Here is a 19,578-nt window from a genome sequence, read left to right as displayed (position 1 = left end):
CAGCAAATCCAATGGCTCTGCCTTCCCTCATGTAATGTACTGTAGTTCTCTCAGGCACTCCCAGGTGCCTGGCTGTGTTGTGTAGCACTTACGATCCACATCCGTTCCCAGGTGGTCGTTTGATGCACTCCCGCTGATAGGTATTTCTTGGTGCGGTGTTTCGACCAAGTTAGCATGTCCTTTGGTGCGCATCGTTTCTCCGAGATGTGATGATGCATTCCTGGGGCATGTGCAAGGTGTTGTACAAGCATGTGGCATAACACATTCCTTGATTGACGGAGCTGGTTACTTAGGCTTCCTTTGTTCTTGTTTATGGCTGATATTTCTCTTTCTTCGAAGGGAGAAAGATGACACACTATCTTCCGCCTAAAACCTTTCCCCTTTCTCCAGCAGCACTTCTGCCATTTACATTAAGGGCTATAACGGGTTGGAGTAAATGGAGCAGGTTTGCAATTAGTTTTCAAAGTACTTATCTCATTAAAGTAAATGAATTATTGATTTAGTGACACTCATGCTTTTAGTGAGCGGCACGGTGCCATCACCACTCTGTTCCCTGGCTCACAGAAGCAATGGCCGGCTCAAGCAAACTTGCTTTGTATGTGGTTTTTACATTTTTTAAATATTTCCTGCTTGTTTGGGGGGTTTGTAATTAAAGTGGTTCCAAGTTAGAAATGAGAGCCCCATTTATGGGAATGCAGGCCTGGGATGCCCGAGGGGGTGTCCCTCCTGCACAACAGGACAGAGCTACGACACGAAGCTGTAGGTCTGGGCAGCACAGATGGCTGAGGGGTGACCGTGCTGTGGGGAGAGCTCTGCACTGCCTTATGGGAGATGCTGGGTTGAGAAGCAAGGTCAGGAGCACTCCTTTCACAGTCCTCTGGCATGTCGGGGAGCAGACTCCCCTAGGAATGATGGGGATTGGATGACTGCAGTGCTGGGCGGTACCTTCTGCCAGCTGATTCCTGGAGTGCCAGCAGTGATGGCAGAGCTGCTGCCCTCTGAAAGATGAGTTTCCAAGGAGGAAACAGACTACATGCTGGCATGAGTCACTGATGTTGCCTTAATGCCTGGCAGGACGGGAGAGGAGATGGCTAGGACTCTGCTAGCTCTATATAGTCCTCTATCCTGGACAGTCAGGGTCTAGGGTCAAGCCCCTGGTCTCATTGGCTCAGTGTATGGTGTTTGGCCAGTTACCACCACCCCACCCTGCTTCCCCATCTCACGTGTGTGGGGGCAGGGAAGATGGGGTCACCAACCTGGTGTCAGCTGCTGAAACTGTCAGCTCTGAGGGAAAAGCATGGCTGCGGGCGTGTGAGGCGCTAAACCAGCCTTGCTAAGCCAAGTGCTTATGGCTGAATCGCACCCCCGCCCCTCTGCAACTAACTCATCTCTTTCCTACTTCTTTGTACAGAGATTTAACCTCTGCCAGGAGATAAAATACCCCATGAATGGGAACCACCTTTCTCCCCTCTTCCGTTCTGTTCCAAACAGAACTGAGGGTGTCACCTCTGGGAAGAGGCAAAGAAGGCAGGACTGCCTTTGGTGCTCTCTGGGCAGGGCCCATTATGGTGCCCTGACCAGGGTGGGGTCTTAGAGTTGCTGTAATAAACAATTCGAAGACACAGTCCAAGCCCAGCTCCAAGGGCAGAGAGCATTGCTTTGGTGTGATGTTGGAATGTCAGGTCTATGAACTAGGGTGGATAGCGACATGTGCACTCAATGTCAGTTTCACATCATTATTGACCCTGCGGTACAAGCGGATCCCACACCAATTTCCTAACCTATTTCACAGACGGTACATTTGGCAATCCCATCTTCCACCGCCGAAGTGCAGCCACTTCCAAGGGGAAAGGCAGCAGCGGCTTAGAAGCCCATAGCAGCGCTACACAGCATCTTAGGACAAGCAGTGAAGGCTACAGTAACCAACTGGAATGCCAGGGAGACTGTAGGTAGCAGGACGCATAGGAATTACGCGAGTTGGAATTTAGTTGGGACACTGGATTTAACATCCACAACTCTTGAGTTTGAATGCTGTAGGCTTTATAGCGGATCTGATAGATGGCGCCTTAAGCACCTCACTATGCCCTGGCACCAGGCTGGGACCTGGGCTCTGTAAGGACTATTAAGGAAGAGCATTACCTGTTGAGTCCACATTTCCTGCCCCACCCTGGAGTTCCTTAGGGGGCATCCCATCCAAATAGGGACCTGGCCCTTCTTACTTTGTGAGCTCTGATATGGTCCTGGCTAGCGATGCTACAGCTGAAGGCCCCTCTGTGGGGATGGCCAGAGCAGTGGCCATTTTCCAAGCAGACTGTGTAGGGACACTCCTGGGGGCATTCGGCACCAAAAAATTACGAATTCGGCAACTTTTGTTTGTCAAAATAACACTACATAATCATGCCAGTTTCAATTATTTTGGTAATTTATTTCAAAATACCCGTCAGCTAGTACGTCTGTAACAATACAGGTTTCAGAGGAGCAGCCGTGTTAGTCTGTATTCGCAAAAAGAAAAGGAGGACTTGTGGCACCTTGGAGACTAACCAATTTATTTGAGCATGAGCATCATGCATCCGATGAAGTGAGCTGTAGCTCCCGAAAGCTCATGCTCAAATAAATTGGTTAGTCTCTAAGGTGCCACAAGTCCTCCTTTTCTTTTTGTAACAATACAGACACACACACAAATTCCTCCAGTAGTAGAGAGTTGAAGAAACCCCTATGACAACCCAGCTCCTGTTTCTCTGCCCCTTTCCCCTCCCAAGTCCAGCCAGAGGGGCAGGCACCCACAACACTTCCCCCCCACAGAGCCCAGCTGCACCCCACCCCCAGCCCAGATACCCACACCCCTTCCCCAAGAGCCCAGCTGTGGCCCACCAGCCCAGACACCTGCCTCCCTCCCCCGCAGAGTCCAGGGATGCAGAGGGAGAAACAGCCGGATGCTGGGTCCCAGGCTTGCATGGAGTTTCCGTCTGCTTCCTTGGAGTGTGCTGGGAACTGCAGCTGCCAGGATCCCTCTAGTTCCCTCCCTCCCCGCAGCAGTGTCTTCTGTGTGGGAGCTGGGCTCTGCCAGGTCCAGTGGCCCCTAGTGGCGGCCAGCAGCAGTGCAGCCTATTTCTGTGGGGGAAAGGAAATTCTGTGCACACGTTAATTTCTGCAAAATTCTGCGTCGTGCAGTGGCGCAGAATTCCCCCAGGAATAGTAAGGAGCTCTGAGCAGTGGGCGGGATGAACAAACTTGGGGCTTCTTGAGGCACTTGTGGGGTTTGTCCCAAGCTTGGCTGGGATTTATGGGAGGCACAGGCTGAACTTTCTCATTAAGCAGTGCAAGTCAGGGACTTGGGGAGGCCTGCTGATGGGTTCTGAATAGAGGCCTTCACCATGATCCTCGGGGAACAAGCCTAGGGTAAAGCAGCTTGCACTTCTGCCTTTCTAGGACTGACACTCAGAAAGGGAAATCCTGGTGCAGGGCACTCAGTAAACCCTGACTCATCTTGCTAGGCCCTCTGGCAAGGACGAGTCTCCCTGTTTGGAAGCAGGGGAGGTGGGAATCTCAATGCCTGTGGATGAAGGAAACAGGTGAGCTCTCTCCCCCTGGCAGCCTTCTGCTTTCTCACACACCTTGGGCAGTACCATTCTGCCAGCTCAGCTGAAGCAAAGGCCTGCCCGCTCCTCTACCAGCACCCTGTACTTGCTGAGCCTCTGCCACCTTGATTAGCTGCTGGGAATGTGGCTTTTTTATCTTTCTTTGTTTAAAAAGAAAACCCTTCTCATTTAATTAAAAGTGTTGACATTGTGCCTGGCCATCCCGCCCGCCAGAGAACGCAGTTATAAATTAAACATTAAAACTTTAATGGCCCATAAAGAAATATTCGCCACTGCTTATATAGAGAGAGGATATAAATAGAGAGGTTTGCTGCGGGTAGGGTCAAGTTATTATTTTTCCTTAGCCAGATAATCTTTGCTAATGAATTTAATTAAAAGCAAAATTAATTTAGGATTTTGCGGGGGGCTTTAAAACATCACTTAGCACGCTGCTGGTAAATTTCCCAGCAAGGCTGAATGGGAGCCTTCCCCCAGTGAGGAGCCAGCAGGGTCGCCCCATTCTACCGCGGGGGAGGTTCCACCTCTGTCAGGCTGCACACATGTTGGGCAGTCCTAGGGAGATGCCCAGAGAGCTCCCATCTGCCTCCCCCCTGCATGGAGCTCGGAGGGTAGTTTCCATGGCTCTGCCAGGGGGAGCTGTTTTAACCAGTGTCACCAGGACTAACTCTTCTGAGTTCATAATGAGCAGCTCGCTATTTCTGAGCCTCCCAAGGATCGTTTCATGTCCAGGTAAAGGCCCAAAGCAAGCTCCTATCACCCCGTAGCACCTGGACAGGCAGCCCAAGCTGGCGCTAATGCAGCTGCTCAAAACTAGCTGTCTCCCTCCTCAATTGCATAAACCTCCATGGTTCTTTTTGTCCCCCTGGGACTCTCAGGATCCATTGAGGCTTGCAGAAGCCCATTCACCCCTGCCCTGAGCACATCCCCTGTACACACTGCTTCCCAGAGCATGCCTGGGGTGAGATCTCCTGGGCACCTCTGCAAGGGAGTGGGGTTGGAGTGTGCCCTGAGGTGGGCAGCCCAAAACCTCTCTGCTGCAGCCTGGCATCTTCCATCACTGGCTGTTATTTCAGGGGAGTGAAAGCAGAGACTCCTCTTCTCCCAAAGAGAGTGGAGAACCCGACTGGGTGGGAAGTGGGGATGTGCCACACTGCTGGAAGTCTGGCTGTGCCTGTCACCTTTAATTGCCTCCCTGCAGCAGATTGAGGGGGCCCATTTACATTGGTACTAAGCACAGAGAGCAGCTCTTGGGCAACAGCTTTTGAGCTGCAAAGCAGCACTCGCATCTCCTGCGGGCCGCTCTTTGCCCAGAGTTAATGCTGTGCCTTGGCCTTCCTGCTCCTGCCCCAGCAGATGCTGCAGTGGTGGCAGGTCACAGTCTCTCAGGCTGACCCAGTCCCCCAGTGAGTTGCCTGCCCGTCCACTGTTTCCTGAGCGCCGTGGCCTCAGGTCTAGTTGTGAGGGGTTCTGAGCAGGCGCAGACTCAGCTGGCTTCTTCCTTGACTGAGACTTGTTTGGGAAATGAGATTTTACCCATCACTGCACTTCCCACAGGAGAACAAGCAGCTTTCAGTGATACATCTTCAAACACACTATCTGAGTGCCCAGCGAATCCAAGCCCCAGCTCTCAGGATGATGGCCACGGACTGGAGGTTTCTCTTCACCCCTGTTCCAGTGGTCTCCGGTGACCAGTTTACTGGTGAAACTGGGCACAGCCTGCAGGAGGTGTCTGTGAACTCAGAGAAGCAGGAAGGCGTTTGGAGGAGCAGAGTGAGAATGGGCTGGATCAGGAGGTCAGTGGGAGCTTTGAGATTTCAGTGACACAGCAGCTCGAGGGGGCTCAACAGCCAAGTCCCTTGCGTGAGGCCCTGCAGAGTAGGGGATTATCTTGTCTCCACTGGGAATTACAGTTTCTGGAAAACATGCTTTGCCCACGTGGCTTTCCTGAGTTTGTCATGTTACTGGCGGGCCAGGCTGGGGAAGAGGAAGCCGTTTCAGGCTGGTGAATGTGTCTGGCTGGGTTAGAGCTATCCGGAGGGTTTTTATCCTAAGAGTGCTAATGGAAGTCCTCCCCAGCCTAATGAGCTGTGTTCCTCCATGAATCTGATTCATTGAGGCAGGAATTACCATAATTGATTATCCTGCTGCGCGCTGAAAGCCCTGTTTGCTAACAGAAGTGCCTGGGAATCACTTCCATTCCTCCAGCACAACAGGGGAGCCCTCCACATGCTCCGTACAGGGCGTATGCACAATCGCAGCAGCATCGGTGGGGCCAAAGTTCTCGAGTGGATCTAAGTAGTCATCCCTGGGGCAGCACGAAGTCCTGCAGTGATCCCAGTGTAAGCAAGCACAGTGTTTCAGCCCTTGGCTCTGCATGTGTAACTCACTGGCCAGTGTCATGTGGCACCCTCTGTACCCAACTCATAGAGGATGGGAGTCTCCTATGGTCACTGGCTAGTGAACTTGGATCCTTTCTCAAGCCATGGTTTCTGCTCTGCAGGTCGCCAGTTCAGTCCTCAATGTTCAACAAGATGGCAGCTGTCAGGCATGCACCTACCTGAATCCAGTTCCTTTCTCCTCTGGCCTCCTCTCCCTGCTCGCAGCCCTTCCCCCCTCTGTAGCTTGAAGTGCCATGGGGCTGATCTTGTGATTGTATTGCCAGTCTCACAATGTAGGTATTCTTCTCAAAGCTCCCGCTTCTGGATTCAGGTGTTTATGTGAGAACTGCAGCTTTGGTTTTCTAGCAAGCTGCAAAATGTGACCCCTAAGGGCTCAAAAGCCAGAAGGCACAGAAAGACCCCAACTTTTTTATTTTTAAAATCTCATGATTTGGGTGGGGATGGGACTGAGGGGCATTGGCAGAGCTGTGTTGGGACCCAGTACAGAGCAGTGGAGAGGCAGGGGGTGCTGTGGGTCCAGGCTGAGGGGCATTGGCAGAGCTGTGTTGGGACCCAGTATGGGATATGGTAGACTGGGGTGGAGAAAGTAAATAAGGAAGTGTTATTTACTCCTTCTCATAACACAAGAACTAGGGGTCACCACATGAAAGTAACAGGCAGCAGGTTTAAAACAAACAAAAGGAAGTATTTCTTCATACAACACACAGTCAACCTGTGGAACTCCTTGCCAGAGGATGTTGTGAGGGCCAAGACCATAACAGGGTTCAAAAAAGAACTAGATAAATTCAAGGAGGATAGGTCCATCAATGGCTGTTAGCCAGGAAGGGCAGGGATGGTGTCCCCAGCCTCTGTTTGCCAGAACCTGGGAATGGGCAATGGGGGATGGATCACTTGATGATTCCCTGTTCTGTTCATTCCCTTTGGGGCACCTGGCATTGGCCACTGTCAGAAGGTGGGATACTGGCTAATGGACCATTGTCTGACCCAGTAGGGCCATTCTTATGCACATCTTTTAACTTTTAAAACAGCAGACAGTACTGTACAGAACTAGTATGGGGAGAGACAGGGCTGCGGGTGGAGACTGATGTGCACTTGCAGAGCTATGGGAAGGCCAGAATAGAGCAGGGTAGGTGCAGGTGCTGCAAGTCAGGATTGAGGCGTATTGGTAGCATAGACTGGGGGCCCTGGACTCACAGACCATGCTGGAAGTGCGTTGACACGTGGGAGACGTGCAGCACCAACCTGCATCATGTCTGGCTCCACATAGTCCTTTCAGCTCTTCACTGCTTGAGTGCGAAAATCCACCAAAAACTAGATCTAGAAGATGCTGCTTCTGGTAGTGAAATGTACGACGTGGAATGTGCCTGTATAGCATGGACTTCAGTCCGCCCAGGAATGAACCTGAGCAGCCTGACTGCTGGTTCCTTGGTGTTCTTTAGAAAGAACTAAAATGTCTCGTTCGCCCTTTGAAACGTGGAGAGCAGCAAGCGGTTAACCAGGGCAGGTTTCCCGGAACTCCTAGGGAGATAATACTTCGTATTCAAAAATTTTGCCAGTCAGTGAGCAAATGGCATTGACTGTAAGCAAGTTAGCGATAATGATCATTGATTTTAATTCTTCTTCTTTCTTTCTTTCTTTTCTTAGAGAGTCCAGTGTGCGCACCACAGGGGAAACTTTGCTGAATAAAAGGTACAAAGACACTTTCCTTTTCTGAATAGATATTGAGAGATAAGAATGTGTTTTTTGTGTCTCCGGCAGCTACGCCTGGGGTCCCCATTTACTCATCTGTGCAGCATGTGCCAGTGCACTCTGATTTCCAGGCCTGCTGTGCTGGGCTGATACCAGCTGCTGTGTCTCTGCCTTACTGGCACAATCCACCCTGTTGCTCCACAGGTTATGGGTTAAGCAGCTGGATCACACATGTGGACTGGGGATCTGCTAGCTGGAGAAAGCGAGGTGGATGGCCTGCTCGGTTCCCTTTTGTCTGCCACTGCTGCCAGATGTAGACAAGTAGCTTTTCATGGCTCCAACCAGTAGCAGGAGGCTGAGACTTTCTGGAATGGTGCATGCCAGTGCAGGGAGGTAACTGGGGGATGGGTCTCTGGAGAGGAGGCTTGGCAGCTGGCATGGGTTAGGGATGTTGTGCCCATGAGTTGCTTTGTGCGTGCTGACATTGCTGACTCTTTGTGCTGTATACAGCTATCAAGAATGAGCTGTGCAGGGATTTGTTGAGAGCGCTGGGGAAGTGGGGGTATGGTATATCTTCATCAAGCGCAGTGCTGGGGCAACTTCCGCTTTTCAGGGAGGCTCCTGCTTTCTGTACCCAGTGGTATGTAATCTATCACTTAAATCAGCTTCTGTACTAGGTGAGGGCAGATAGCTAATGTGATGCTAATTGTTAAAAAAGGCTCCAGGGGCGATCCTGGCAATTACAGGCCAGTCAGCGAATTTCAGTACTAGGCAAATTGGTTGAAACTATAGTAAAGATAAAATTATCAGACACATAGATGAACACGATTTGGGTTCCACATGAAGAGTCAATGTGGCTTTTGTACAGTGAAATCATGCCTCACCAATCTATTAGAATTCTTTGAGGGAGTCAACAAGCATGTGGACAAAGGTGATCCAGTGGATATAGTGTACTTGGAATTTCAGAAAGCCTTTGACAAGGTCACTCAGCAAAGACTCTTAAGCAAAGTAGACAGTCATGGAGATAAGAGGGAAGGTCCTCTCATGCATCAGTAACTGGTTACAAGACAGGAAACAAAAGGTAGGAATAAATGGTCAGTTTTCAGAATGGAGAGAAGTAGCTAGTGGTGTCCCCCAGGGGTCTGTACTGGGCCCAGTGCTATTCAACATATTCATAAATGATCTGGAAAAAGGGGTAAACAGTGAGGTGGCAAAGTCTGCAGATGATACAAAATTACTTAAGATAGTTAAGTCCAAAGCAGACTCACTGCAAGAGTTACAAAGGGATCTCACTAAACTGGGTGACTGGGCAACAAAATGGTGCATGCCAGTGAAATTCAGTGTTGATAAATGCAAAGCAATGCATATTGGCAAATATAATCCCAACTATACATACAAAATGAGGAGGGTCTAAATTAGCTGTTACCACTCAAGAGAGAGATCTTGGCGTCACCGTGGAGAGTTCTCTGGAAACATCCACTCAATGGGCAGCGGCCGGCAAAGAAGCGAACAGAATGTTGGGAATCATTAAGAAAGGGATAAATAATAAGACAGAAAATATCCTATTGCTTCTATATAAATCCAGGGTACACCCACAGCTTGAAAACCGCATGCAGATGTGATCGCCCATCTCAAAAAAGATCTATTGGAATTGGAAAAGGTCCAGAGAAGGGCAACAACAATGATCAGGGGTCTGGAACAGCTTCCATAGGAGGAGAGATTTAAAAAACGGAGACTTGTTCAGTTTGGAAAAGAGGCGACTTTTTGATTTAATTGGGGATTGGTCCTGCTTTGAGCAGAGGGTGGGACTAGGTGACCTCCTGAGGTCCCTTCCCACCCTGAGATTCTAGGATTCTACGACTAAGGGGGGATACGACAGAGATCATAAAATCGTGACTGGTGTGGAGAAAGTGAATAGGGACCTGTTGTTTACTCCTTCACATAACACAAGAACTAGGGGTCACCTGATGAAATTAATAGGCAGCAGGTTTAAAACAATCATAAGAAAGTACTTCTTCATACAACACAGTCAACCTGTGGAACTTGTTGCCAGGGGATGCTGTGAAGGCCAAAAGTATAACCAGGTTCAAAAAAAGAAACAAGAGTGAGGCAAAGAGAGCAGACGTTGGCTCCAGTCACAGGCAATAAAGGCAGGGCTGGAAGAAGGGCTTAGTAGTGCTAACAGGCAGGGTCAAGGCCCCAGCTCATTAACATCTAGACTGGCAGCACCAAAGGGTTCAGGCCCCTTTATATACCCCCAAGCAGGCAGAGCACCTAGACCTCCCCACCGCTCAGCCTCTCCAGCCCATTCTTTGCTCAGTGACAGTTTTGTGAAGTAGACACCTGCCCCATGGGAAGAATGTTCTCACCCCAAGTGGTGTCACGTGCATCAGAGATGAACACCGTTTGGCCATCCTGGCCTGGGGCAGTTCTGAACCAGAGACCTGGCTCCCACTCCCATTCCCAGCCTCTTGAGCAATCAGTACCCCGCTGCCCTGCAAGGACAGTTCCCAAATCTGCTCAGAGCCTGATGTGATAAGGAGCTCCCACACAGTCACTCAGGGAATGGCTTCAGTGGCTGGACCTTTTGCAGAAGTGCATTTCTAAAAGAGCTCCCATTTGAAAGCCAACTTTCAGGTCTTGTAGGCTGGTGGCTAAAACCCACTGACCTTGTGTGTGATTGTCCCACCTCCTCCGATATCCCGTACTGGATGGATTCTTAACCAAACTCAGCTGTGTCTATAAGTAACACTCATCTACCTTGATATAGTGCCCTTTGTACCAAGGGACCCTAAACTGTGCAAGCAGTATACTCAGCAATCTCTCCCCTCATCCCTCAAATGTAGCTATCTCTGGGGTGGAATGTACCAGCCATTTCTGCAACAACAATATTTCAAAACAACAAATGCAGCAGAGGGAATTGAGGGAAGGCAGGATGTTTGCTTGGGACTTTAGAGTCCATGACACTAGCAAAAATTGCCAGGAGATATTTAGGGGTAGATTTTTAAAGAGTTGCAAAAAAAACTTTAAAAAAATGGAATTGTGCACCCAAATCAGGTATTTAGATGCTTACTCAGATATTTGCATATGCATATACCCAATTCCTGTCTGTCTATACAGGCTTGTCCCACAAAGATAGGCATGCATTGTGGCGTGCACCCGTGGGTCTCCTTTGTAGAATACGTGACTCTTAGTAAGTGCCGGTCTGGTCTCTGTCTCAGCCAGCGATACTATATTTTGCTGCTCAGTGTCCCTCTGGGGCTGTTCTGGGCTACAGGTCACATGTGACAAGCACTACCTATTCAATTACCAAGGCCTCATCCCCAGGAGGTCTTGCATCCAAGCACAGGTCTAGCCCCTACCTGCTGAGATGTGCTCGGGTCCCAGCACAAGGCATCTGGCCTGTTTCTTCCTGTAGAGAAGTCAGGATGGTGGGTTGGGGAGAGTGCCATCGACTCCACGGCTCCGTAATGCCCTGCCTCGGACAGAGGGAGCAGCAGGAGAGCCCGGCCCAGGCAAGGCACAAACCGAGTTGGGAACAGCAAGGTAAACACTGTCAAACAGGAACTAACCGTGGTTTTGTGGTCAAGTGTATTATGGTGATTTGTGTCAAAGGGTCCCAAAGTGACGTAAGGTCATACCCAGGGATCCCTTCTAATGCCCACTGAGAGCCAGCCACCTCCCTGTTCAACACCACACGGTTTAGACGGGAAGGGAGGAAGCGGAAGTAGAGGGAGTCAAATCCCTGCTGGTAATGCTGGCCATGGAATAGCTAGGAGAAGAAAAAAAACGCACAGCCAAACAGTGACCTGCCTGTCTCTTGCCTCTTCTCCCCGGCAGGACAGCGCAAAATCTCCCTCTGCTGCATGGGCTCCCCTTTCTGACCTGGGGAGTCTTGTTAAGGGGGGAGAGGTTTATTTCTAGGCTGTCCTATGGTCCCTCTCACAGACACTGAGGGCTTTAGGCTCGTGTCCCTGTGGCAGGGAAGGGTTCCTGGCCCCCTCTTACAGAGAGGGAGGGAACTTACCCAGGAGCCCATGTGAGGATGTTGCACCCAGTTTCCCCTTGACTCACCCTAGGTCTTCACCACCAGGCCCTCCTCAATTTCTGTGGGGGGGGGAGCAGCAGTGAGGACTCGCTCCCCGAGGTGAGGGGTGGGGCTGCGCTGGCAGGGCTCTGGGGGGAAGCGGGGGGAGGCCTTGGACAGCAAGGTAGGAATGAGTGAAAACCTGGGCTCTCTTCCCCTGCCTGCCGTGGTGGTTCTTTTGCTTGATCACCCTCTCCTGGTGCTGAATTATTAAGTGTGTTGTTTTCTTTTATTGCTGTGCTGGAGGAGAACTGCCTCACACCAGCCCCGCTTTGAATGTGATTATGTGCTGGGGGGGGGGGGGGGGATTGTGTGTCAGCGCCAGCTGGGCCCCACAGAACTATCTTCCCGCCCTCGCACGCCTTCGCCTTCCCTTGCTCTTATTTATTTGCCTGCTCCTGCAAGTGGCTCAGCGCGCATGGTCCCCTCACTCCGCGGCACAGTGGGTCCCTTGGAGGACGGGAGATTTAGTGTCTGAGAGACACGCTGCCCTGCCTGCAGAGCTGCTGCACCCGTCGCCTTGGCTCAAGGGCCTGCTCCGTGCAGGGATTGTTGATCTTACCCTGAGGATTCTGCTACTTTCCTCTGCGGGATGGAGCGTGACCCATAGCAGGGCTTTGCCCCAAGGCCAGGCTCCTCCAGAGAAACAGGAAACTTGCCAGGGCAGCAGCAGGGCTCAGGCAGGCATGTGGTAATTCCCCAGAGCCTCTCATTGGAGCAGCAGGGCATTCCTGGGGATCCAGGCCCCATCTCAGGCTGGAGGGGGTGTTGCAGGCATGGTGGGGGCACAGCAGCGTGCAGGAGTTGTGGAAGCACAGCACGGGATGGTTATTTTATTGTAATAGCCCCTTGGCAGCAGAGCTAGACTGTGATGATTCTGCCCTTCCCCGGCCTATCCCACAAGGGCCCTGTGCAATGTGAAAAGCTACCACACAGGGGCCTTGTCAAGTCCCCGTCCTGTCCCTCAGCAGGTAAGAATGTCCCTAGAACCATCCCGAAGGAGAACTGATGTGCTTCCACCAGATCCATTTGTTTGCACTCCTCTGGCCAGAGCCAGCCCATCCCTTTGCCCCTGCACTGCCCCCAGCCTAACCAGTGCCTGTCCCTCACAAGTCACTGGTGGGGCCAAGCTGCTGAGCTCTAGCCATTCCCTGGACTTAGAACTGGCCGTTGGGCTGGGCTGGGCTGCCCACAGCACATGCCCGGGGCAGGTGAATGAGCGAGCAGGGTGCAGTGACGGAGTCCAAGCGGCTGGGCTGGGCTGACCACAGCACACACCCAGGGCAGGTGCCTGCTCTGCATGGGTTCCCAGCTCTGCCTTGGAGACTCTGTGGCCGAGGACAGCCCTTTGAACTCAGCCCCTCGGTTTGCCCAGGGGCGTTATTGCTGTTTAAGATCACAGAGTAAAGCATTGTTCAAGGGTTGCCCCTTCCCTTCCTTAGGCTCACTAATCTCAGGTTCCCCCAGCCTCCGGGATCAGGCTCTACCAAGGCTGCTCCTGCTTTTCTTTCCTGCCTCCCACCCCACGTCTGCCTGGTCTAGTTTGGTTGTGAGTGCTTCAGGATAAGGACTCGCTCACTGTCTGCAGCGCCCAGCACAATGCGGCCTCGAGGTGCTGCCCTAATCCAGGCAATAATAATCATTCCAAGAATTTTCACTCCCTAAGCAGCCTCAGAGGAAGGGGTTTGCGCAGAAGTGACCGAGGCCGTAGCCATGAGAACGAGAGGGCGGGGGGCTCCATAATGACCTCTCTCCCTTGGCCAGGGGTGGGGCAGCCACTATCCATCCTGGCCCATGAGAAGCCAGGAGCTGGGCCTAGCTCAGGCTGTCAGCCTTGGATGCTGGCTGAGCCTGACCCAGGAACAGGAGAGGAAAAGGAAGGAAAAATCACTCCTGCCAGGGAGCAAGCGCAGTCGGAGCTGGCTGGCACCTCGCAGGTTAATTGTGAGAGCAGCCGATTCCCTTATTGACAGGGTAGCTTGAAAAATGCTGAGGCAGGACATCCATTGCACAGAGTGTCGGAGCAGGAGCCTACACTCCCAGCTCCCTGCCATGCACGCTCTCGCTCTCCCCGCCACACGTTCCCCTCCCTTCCCCGGCAGCCCATCCAGCCCCCTACAACAAACCTGGCAACTTGGCCCCCAGTCCTTCAGCCTGGCTCCTCGCCGCTGATTGGCCTCACGCTCCCAGCCTGAGTCCAGCAGCCCCTGCACTCCCAGCCAGCTGTACTCTACCTCCGCAGGAGGAACAGGTCCAGCCTCGCTCGCTTTTTCTCTCTTCCTTTTTCTCCTAAGGACGCCCAAGAGGATTTATTTTTGGTCCCTCCCCCTGTTTTTAATATCGAATCAGCTCCCCTCACCCCCACCCTTCCTCGCTCTGTGACTCGTGCTTGGGATCTGGGGGCTCGCTCCTTTCCCCTGCCCAAGTTGGAATCCTTTCTCCGATCCTCGCACCACGAGCAGCTGAGCACCAGCATGATGGACACTGATGGCCAGCTCTGACGTGCATGGCGGCCTGTGGCGAGTGACCGCGCTGTGCCGGCGAGGGACCCGAGGCGATAGGGCACTGCTGCCAAGCCACCCACAAGCACAAAGCCCAGAGAAATCCCGGGGAGAGAGAGACTGCGAGGGAGCACAGTGCGGGGCACCTCCGCCAGCTGCACGGGGAGTGGAAGGGGAACCCCACACCCTCTCATTGCGCTGCTAGGCCAGCTCACCTGATTGCTCCTCTCTGGTGCTGCACATCCCCGCTGCCGACATGATGATGTATTTCTGGGTAGGTACCAAACACAGGATTTTCCCCTTTCTTTACTGGGAGCTGGGGGCTGGTTTGTTTCACAGCATTCTTGCTTCCAGCTTCTGGAGCTCTGCTGCCTGCCAGGGAGATGCTTTCTTCTTCCAGCAGGGATCTCTCTGCTTCCTGGCTTCCATACAGCCAGAGGGGATCAGGTGTCTGCCTGTTGGAGACAGGCCCCCAGGAGCAAGGAGATGGGAACTGTCTTCCCCCTCCCAGAATGGGCAACTCCAGCATGGGAGCTGGGCAGGGCTTCCTGGTTTGAATTCAACTAGCGAAAGGCATGGTGACCCCTCCCCTCTAGGAAAGCTTTCTGGACAAATCCTGACCCAAAGTTCTGCCTCTTCCTGCAGCTGCCCCCTCTGAGCCCCAGGCTCACTGGGGGCTTTCTGTAGCACAGCCCTGGGGGCTCTTAGACGCAGAGCTGTTCTCTAGGCTCTCTGCAGATCACCAGGTAACAGGCCACGGGATCTGGAGGTCCTGCTCAGAGGCATATTCCCTCCGCTAGGAAATCTTTCTGCACCTGTTCCACCCAATCTCCCCTCACATCACTCTCTGGAAGAGGAGTGGAGGATAGTTAGCAGAAGCAGCAAATCTTTGGCTGCTCAAGAGAAGTTGCTTTGTTGTTTGGTTTGCTTTGCTCAGAAGAGGCTTGTGCTGTAGGTGAAATGCCAAAAGTACTTACCCAGGGATGGAACCCTAGAGAACGTGGCCCAAGGTGGGAGTGTCCTGGAGAAAGGGGCATCTGCTGCTGCTCGTTTGGCCTGGCTCTGGGAAGTTCCTCCTTCGTCTCTGTACCCAGCACGTCTGAGTTTCCCATGCTCCTTTCAAACAGCTCAGCTTGACTGGCAGCAAGTCTTGCTGGAAATAAGGAAAGAGGCCTCTCAGTTATGAGTCCGTGGTATTCAGGCAGCAGCCCAGTGAGCAGCTGCAGGGACGTGGACTGGCCTTGTCCTTAAGGCCTTGGACAAGAAACTTTAAATGAAGCTTGTCCAATAGAGCACAGAGGAGGGGCATGTGAACAGTGGGAGCAGGTATTGGAAGAGCATGTGAACTGACCTGAAAGCACCTTCACAGGGAGCTTCCAAGGCCAGACAGCCAGAGGTTAAAGCCAGGGCAGTTTGGCCAGATTCAGGAGAGAATGAAGTAACAAGCTGAGGAAGCAAATGGGCTTGAGACAAGAGCAGCAGACAGCATTCTTGTGCTCTGCCAGGGCTGCCCTTCTCCGGGAGTGCCATGAACTTACCTGGGGGGTGGGGCCTCTGGAAGCTCAGTGGGGTGCCTCCTGGCTTTTTACACTGGCTTCTCCCTCTTTCAGGGCAAGTTTACACTATGGCCTAAGTCAGTCTTACTTACATCGCTCAGGGGTGTGAAAAAGCTGCCCCCCAAGTGACGCAAGTTTTGTGCTGTCCACAGTGGCGCTATGTTGGCAGGAGACACTCTCCTGCTGACACAGCTTCCGCTTCTTGCCAAGGTGGAGCAGTTATGCCGACAGGAGAGCGCTCTCCCATCAACATAGCGCGTCTTCGCCAGACAATGCAGCTGCACCAATGTAGCGCTGTCATGTAGACTTGCCCTGAGTCTGCCTCTCAGATTTCCCATGAGATAGGGTGGGCAGGGGGTGGAGGGCAGGGGGTTCTTGGCTCTCTGGGCATAACCTCCTGCTTATTTCACATGGTATAAATGGCTGTGGTTAGTGCTTCTTTCCCACCCCCCACCTTATTATCTTTAGAGGAGCCAGCATCCCAGCCCAAGGGCTCTGCAAAGGGTATTTAGCTCTCTGAGTGCCTGGCACAGCCAGGGTCCCAGTTCACTGCTCTGCATAGTGGTGGCATTGGAAACAGGCTCACTGGCCATGCTCCGGGTGCTGTCACCCTTTGTGCCCATCCTGATCTATGGGCTGCAGTGAGCCATGGTACCTGGTCTCCAGGATGATATAAGCCATTTTAACTAGTAGGTGGCAAACTCTTTTAATCTCATTTCAAGCTCACTCCTGTGAATGGGGGCTTTGCACATCGAGCTGAGGGTGAGTCCCAGCTCAAGGAGACGTATTCGTATGAGCTCGACAAAAACAGAATGTAGGTGCAGTGGCGCAAGGAGCAGGACAGGCAGCCACCCTGGGGCCTAGGCTCCTTGACAGCTACATATACTCAGAGCAGCTGCCTCTCCCATACTCATGCTGCCATGGTTGCATCTGGCTTTGGCCCACCAGTTCCATTAGAGCTAGCACAGAGATGTCTCCCGGAGCTGGGACTCACCCCCGGCTCAAAGGCAGGCATGCCCTTGTGGGCTAAGACACTCCATGCAGACTCTCATGTTACTGGGCTCAGGTGCTGTTTAGGGAGAGAGTGTAAGGAAAATGCAAAGACATGATTTAAAGAACATAACACAGAGGAGAAAAGAAAACAATGGCAGAGAGAGACGGAGACACATGGCACAGCAAGGGGGAGATGGGATAATAGATACAAATGGTCTCCTTGACTGTGCAGGGCAGCACCTGTGTAACTGAGCAGAACCTGCTCCAGATAATGCTGCTCTAGAGACCCTCTCTTGGCAATCTCACCAGTTATTGCCCTGCCTCTGAGTCCATCTTCCTGGGGAAACTTATAGAGACGGTTATGGCAAAGGTAACTGGTACCATCTGGACTGCTCAGAAGTCCTTGTCTCTTTCAGTTTGGGTCTGGGGCAGTGACTGTGCTGCTCTTGTTGGTTGATGTTCTGCTGCTAACACTGGGCCATGGCCTGGTGTCCAAACAGCCTCCAAGACTGTTGAGCGGCCTCCAAGGTTTGTTAATCTCCCGCAGTCCTGTTGGAATGATTCCGTTTGTTCGTCTGAGAGGGAGCAGAAGGGAAGGTTTGACCCAACTGCTCATCTGCACGGTTCTGTTTTGTCAACCCTCCTGTTGAACATGTATGTGAGGTCACTGGGGAAATTGCCAAGTGTTGTCATCCGTCTGTGAAAGATACCCAGCTCTGTGTCTCAGCAAAGCTATATGGAGGGGCATCTTTGTGGGTTTTGTGCCAAGCTGCAGTAGGTGCCTGGCTGAGATAAAGCTGTCTGACCCCAGGCTGAATAACCTGGAGGTGATGCTAGTGGATTGGGGGAGCATATGACCAGGTGGTTCCTGCCCCTGTTTTTGATGGCACACATCCTTTGTTTAAGCGGTTTGCAGTTGGGGATGCCTCTGGAATCCTGGCTGTGCCTGGAATCACAAGTGGCATCAGTGGCCAGGAATGCTGTTTTCACCTGCTCCGAGATAGATGTTTGTGATCATTTCTTTTTGATCTGGGTCTCCCCATGTAATCCAGATTGGCTGACTGCAGTCCCCGGGATCTCCTCCAGAGTGGTTTTCTTAGGTCTTCCAGCTGCCCTCCACACTATTGGCTGTGTGTCGCTGTGGTGGGGCTGCCGCAAGGGTTGCTCATGAGTGGCTTTCTTTCTAAGAGAGCCCAGAGCACTGAGCCACTGCTCATCGGCCCGAAAGACTCTTACAGGTGGCTCAACAGAGCCCTGTTCTCCAGCTCAAAGTGTGTATGGGGCTACTTGGTTAATTAAGTATGGGCTGCCGCGTCTTCATATGTAGAGGAAATCCAGCTCACTGCATGTCTCCACCTCTCCTGAGCTGGTTGGGGCAGTGGCACGACTTAGCTGGTGTCTAACAGGTTGGGGTCTGGCTGGGGGCTAGCTGGTTCAATCCAGACAAGACTGAGAGGCTGCAGGGAAGGTTCTGTCAGCCCTGGAGGCAGGTGAACATCTGCCATTTGCTGTATGGGAGGCAGCCCAAGGCCTGCTCCTGGATGCTGAGGTAGCAGCAATGGCCAGTGCAGCTTTTTATCATCTGTACTCAGTAAGGAGATTACAACCTTTTCTTTCAGCTTCAGAGCCTCACCAAAGATACCAAGGCCTTTCATGAAGACATGGCCTGACGGTAATGCTGTGTGCTGAGTTACAGCCTTTGTGGAATGGTGCACAGTGTGCCAGGTCCCTTCTCCAGCAGGGTTTCCCAGCATCTCCCATCTCTGCCTCATAATATGCACTGGCTACCAGTCCCAGCCCAGGGGAAGTTGAAGGGTTGGCTTGAGGAACAAGAGCAGTGAAGGGCGGCGGCAGCAGCACGGGGTCCACTGGAATACATACCCAGAATCACGGGCGGGCAGCGCTAGCCATGGCTTCACTGCTCTGAGCTCTGGTACCCCTGTATGTCCAGGCACGCTGCAGTCACACCTCCTGACGGCAGTGTAGACATACTCTTAGGAAGTGCCTCTTCCCTTACTTGTTTATGTCAGACGTGAGCTATTGGGCACTGGTTTCAGTGACGGGGCGGTTCCCAGGGAGGGTCCCCCCGCCTGGTTAGTGTTTTGGGGAGCGACTCTGATAAACGAGATGGTAGGATCACGTCAATGGGCTGTCGTTCCTGTGCCCAGGCAATCGAGCTCATTTTTATATCTCTGAAAGTAAATAAATAAAACCACAGAATGTCTTTTTCTGATAGCCAAAGTGCTGAGCCTTGCCCCGGCTACTGCAAGGCTGTGCTGGGGTGTAAACTGAATTACCCATCAATGTAACAGTGCCACAGACACAGGGTCTTGACCTAAACCAGTCCGACCAGTGTTTGTGCCCCTTTCCTCCTGGCAAAATACAGCAGCTAAACCTGCCCGTTTCCATAGGCCAGGCAGCTCTGGGGCTCTCCCCACTGCCTTGCTCTAGCCCTCTGAAGGCTGCCTGAGGCTCTGGGGCTCTCCTGAGTGGCTAGTGAAGGGGGTGCCCATCTTCGCTCTGCACTCTGGCACAGAGTAAGCATTTAATAGACATTTGTGGTGTTTTCCTGCGACTTTTTTGCTTTCACAGCCCCAGAAAGAAATGAGACCCACAGCCCCTCAATGGGGCAGGCCAGCATGGGGGCTCACTCCATTTGGAAGCACAGTGTTCCCCACTCCCAGCCTGCTGCAGGCTTCCAGAATTACAGAGAGGGCACTACAGCAGCTGCAGGGAGGAGGTGGAGGAAAGGAG

The 19,578-nt window shown here is 52.4% G+C and overlaps 1 protein-coding gene across 11 annotated transcripts in view; it reads left to right on the top strand.

Moving 5' to 3' along the window:
- RBFOX3 (RNA binding fox-1 homolog 3) overlaps positions 1 to 19,578 on the top strand; it is a 345,196-nt gene that overhangs the window by 249,732 nt on the left and 75,886 nt on the right. For 6 of the 11 annotated variants that reach the window (XM_074971600.1, XM_074971594.1, XM_074971596.1 and 3 more), the window contains one exon: positions 7,643 to 7,687. The exons of 1 other annotated variant lie outside the window; for it this stretch is intronic. Coding sequence is in view for 3 of the 10 variants with exons in the window: in XM_074971592.1 (XP_074827693.1) it covers positions 14,532 to 14,549 (18 nt within the window). In the remaining 7 variants the exon portion in view is untranslated. Of the gene's footprint in view, positions 1 to 5,172; positions 5,393 to 7,642; positions 7,688 to 11,105; positions 11,234 to 14,068; positions 14,550 to 19,578 lie in introns of those variants that run through there. 4 more of the 11 variants (XM_074971592.1, XM_074971590.1, XM_074971591.1 and 1 more) reach the window with 3 other exon arrangements.

The sequence above is a fragment of the Natator depressus genome, chromosome 14 (assembly GCF_965152275.1).
Source record: "Natator depressus isolate rNatDep1 chromosome 14, rNatDep2.hap1, whole genome shotgun sequence".
Taxonomy (NCBI): domain Eukaryota; kingdom Metazoa; phylum Chordata; order Testudines; family Cheloniidae; genus Natator; species Natator depressus.
Note: the sequence above shows the minus strand (reverse complement) of the source record. Positions and strands in the feature narration are given on the sequence as shown.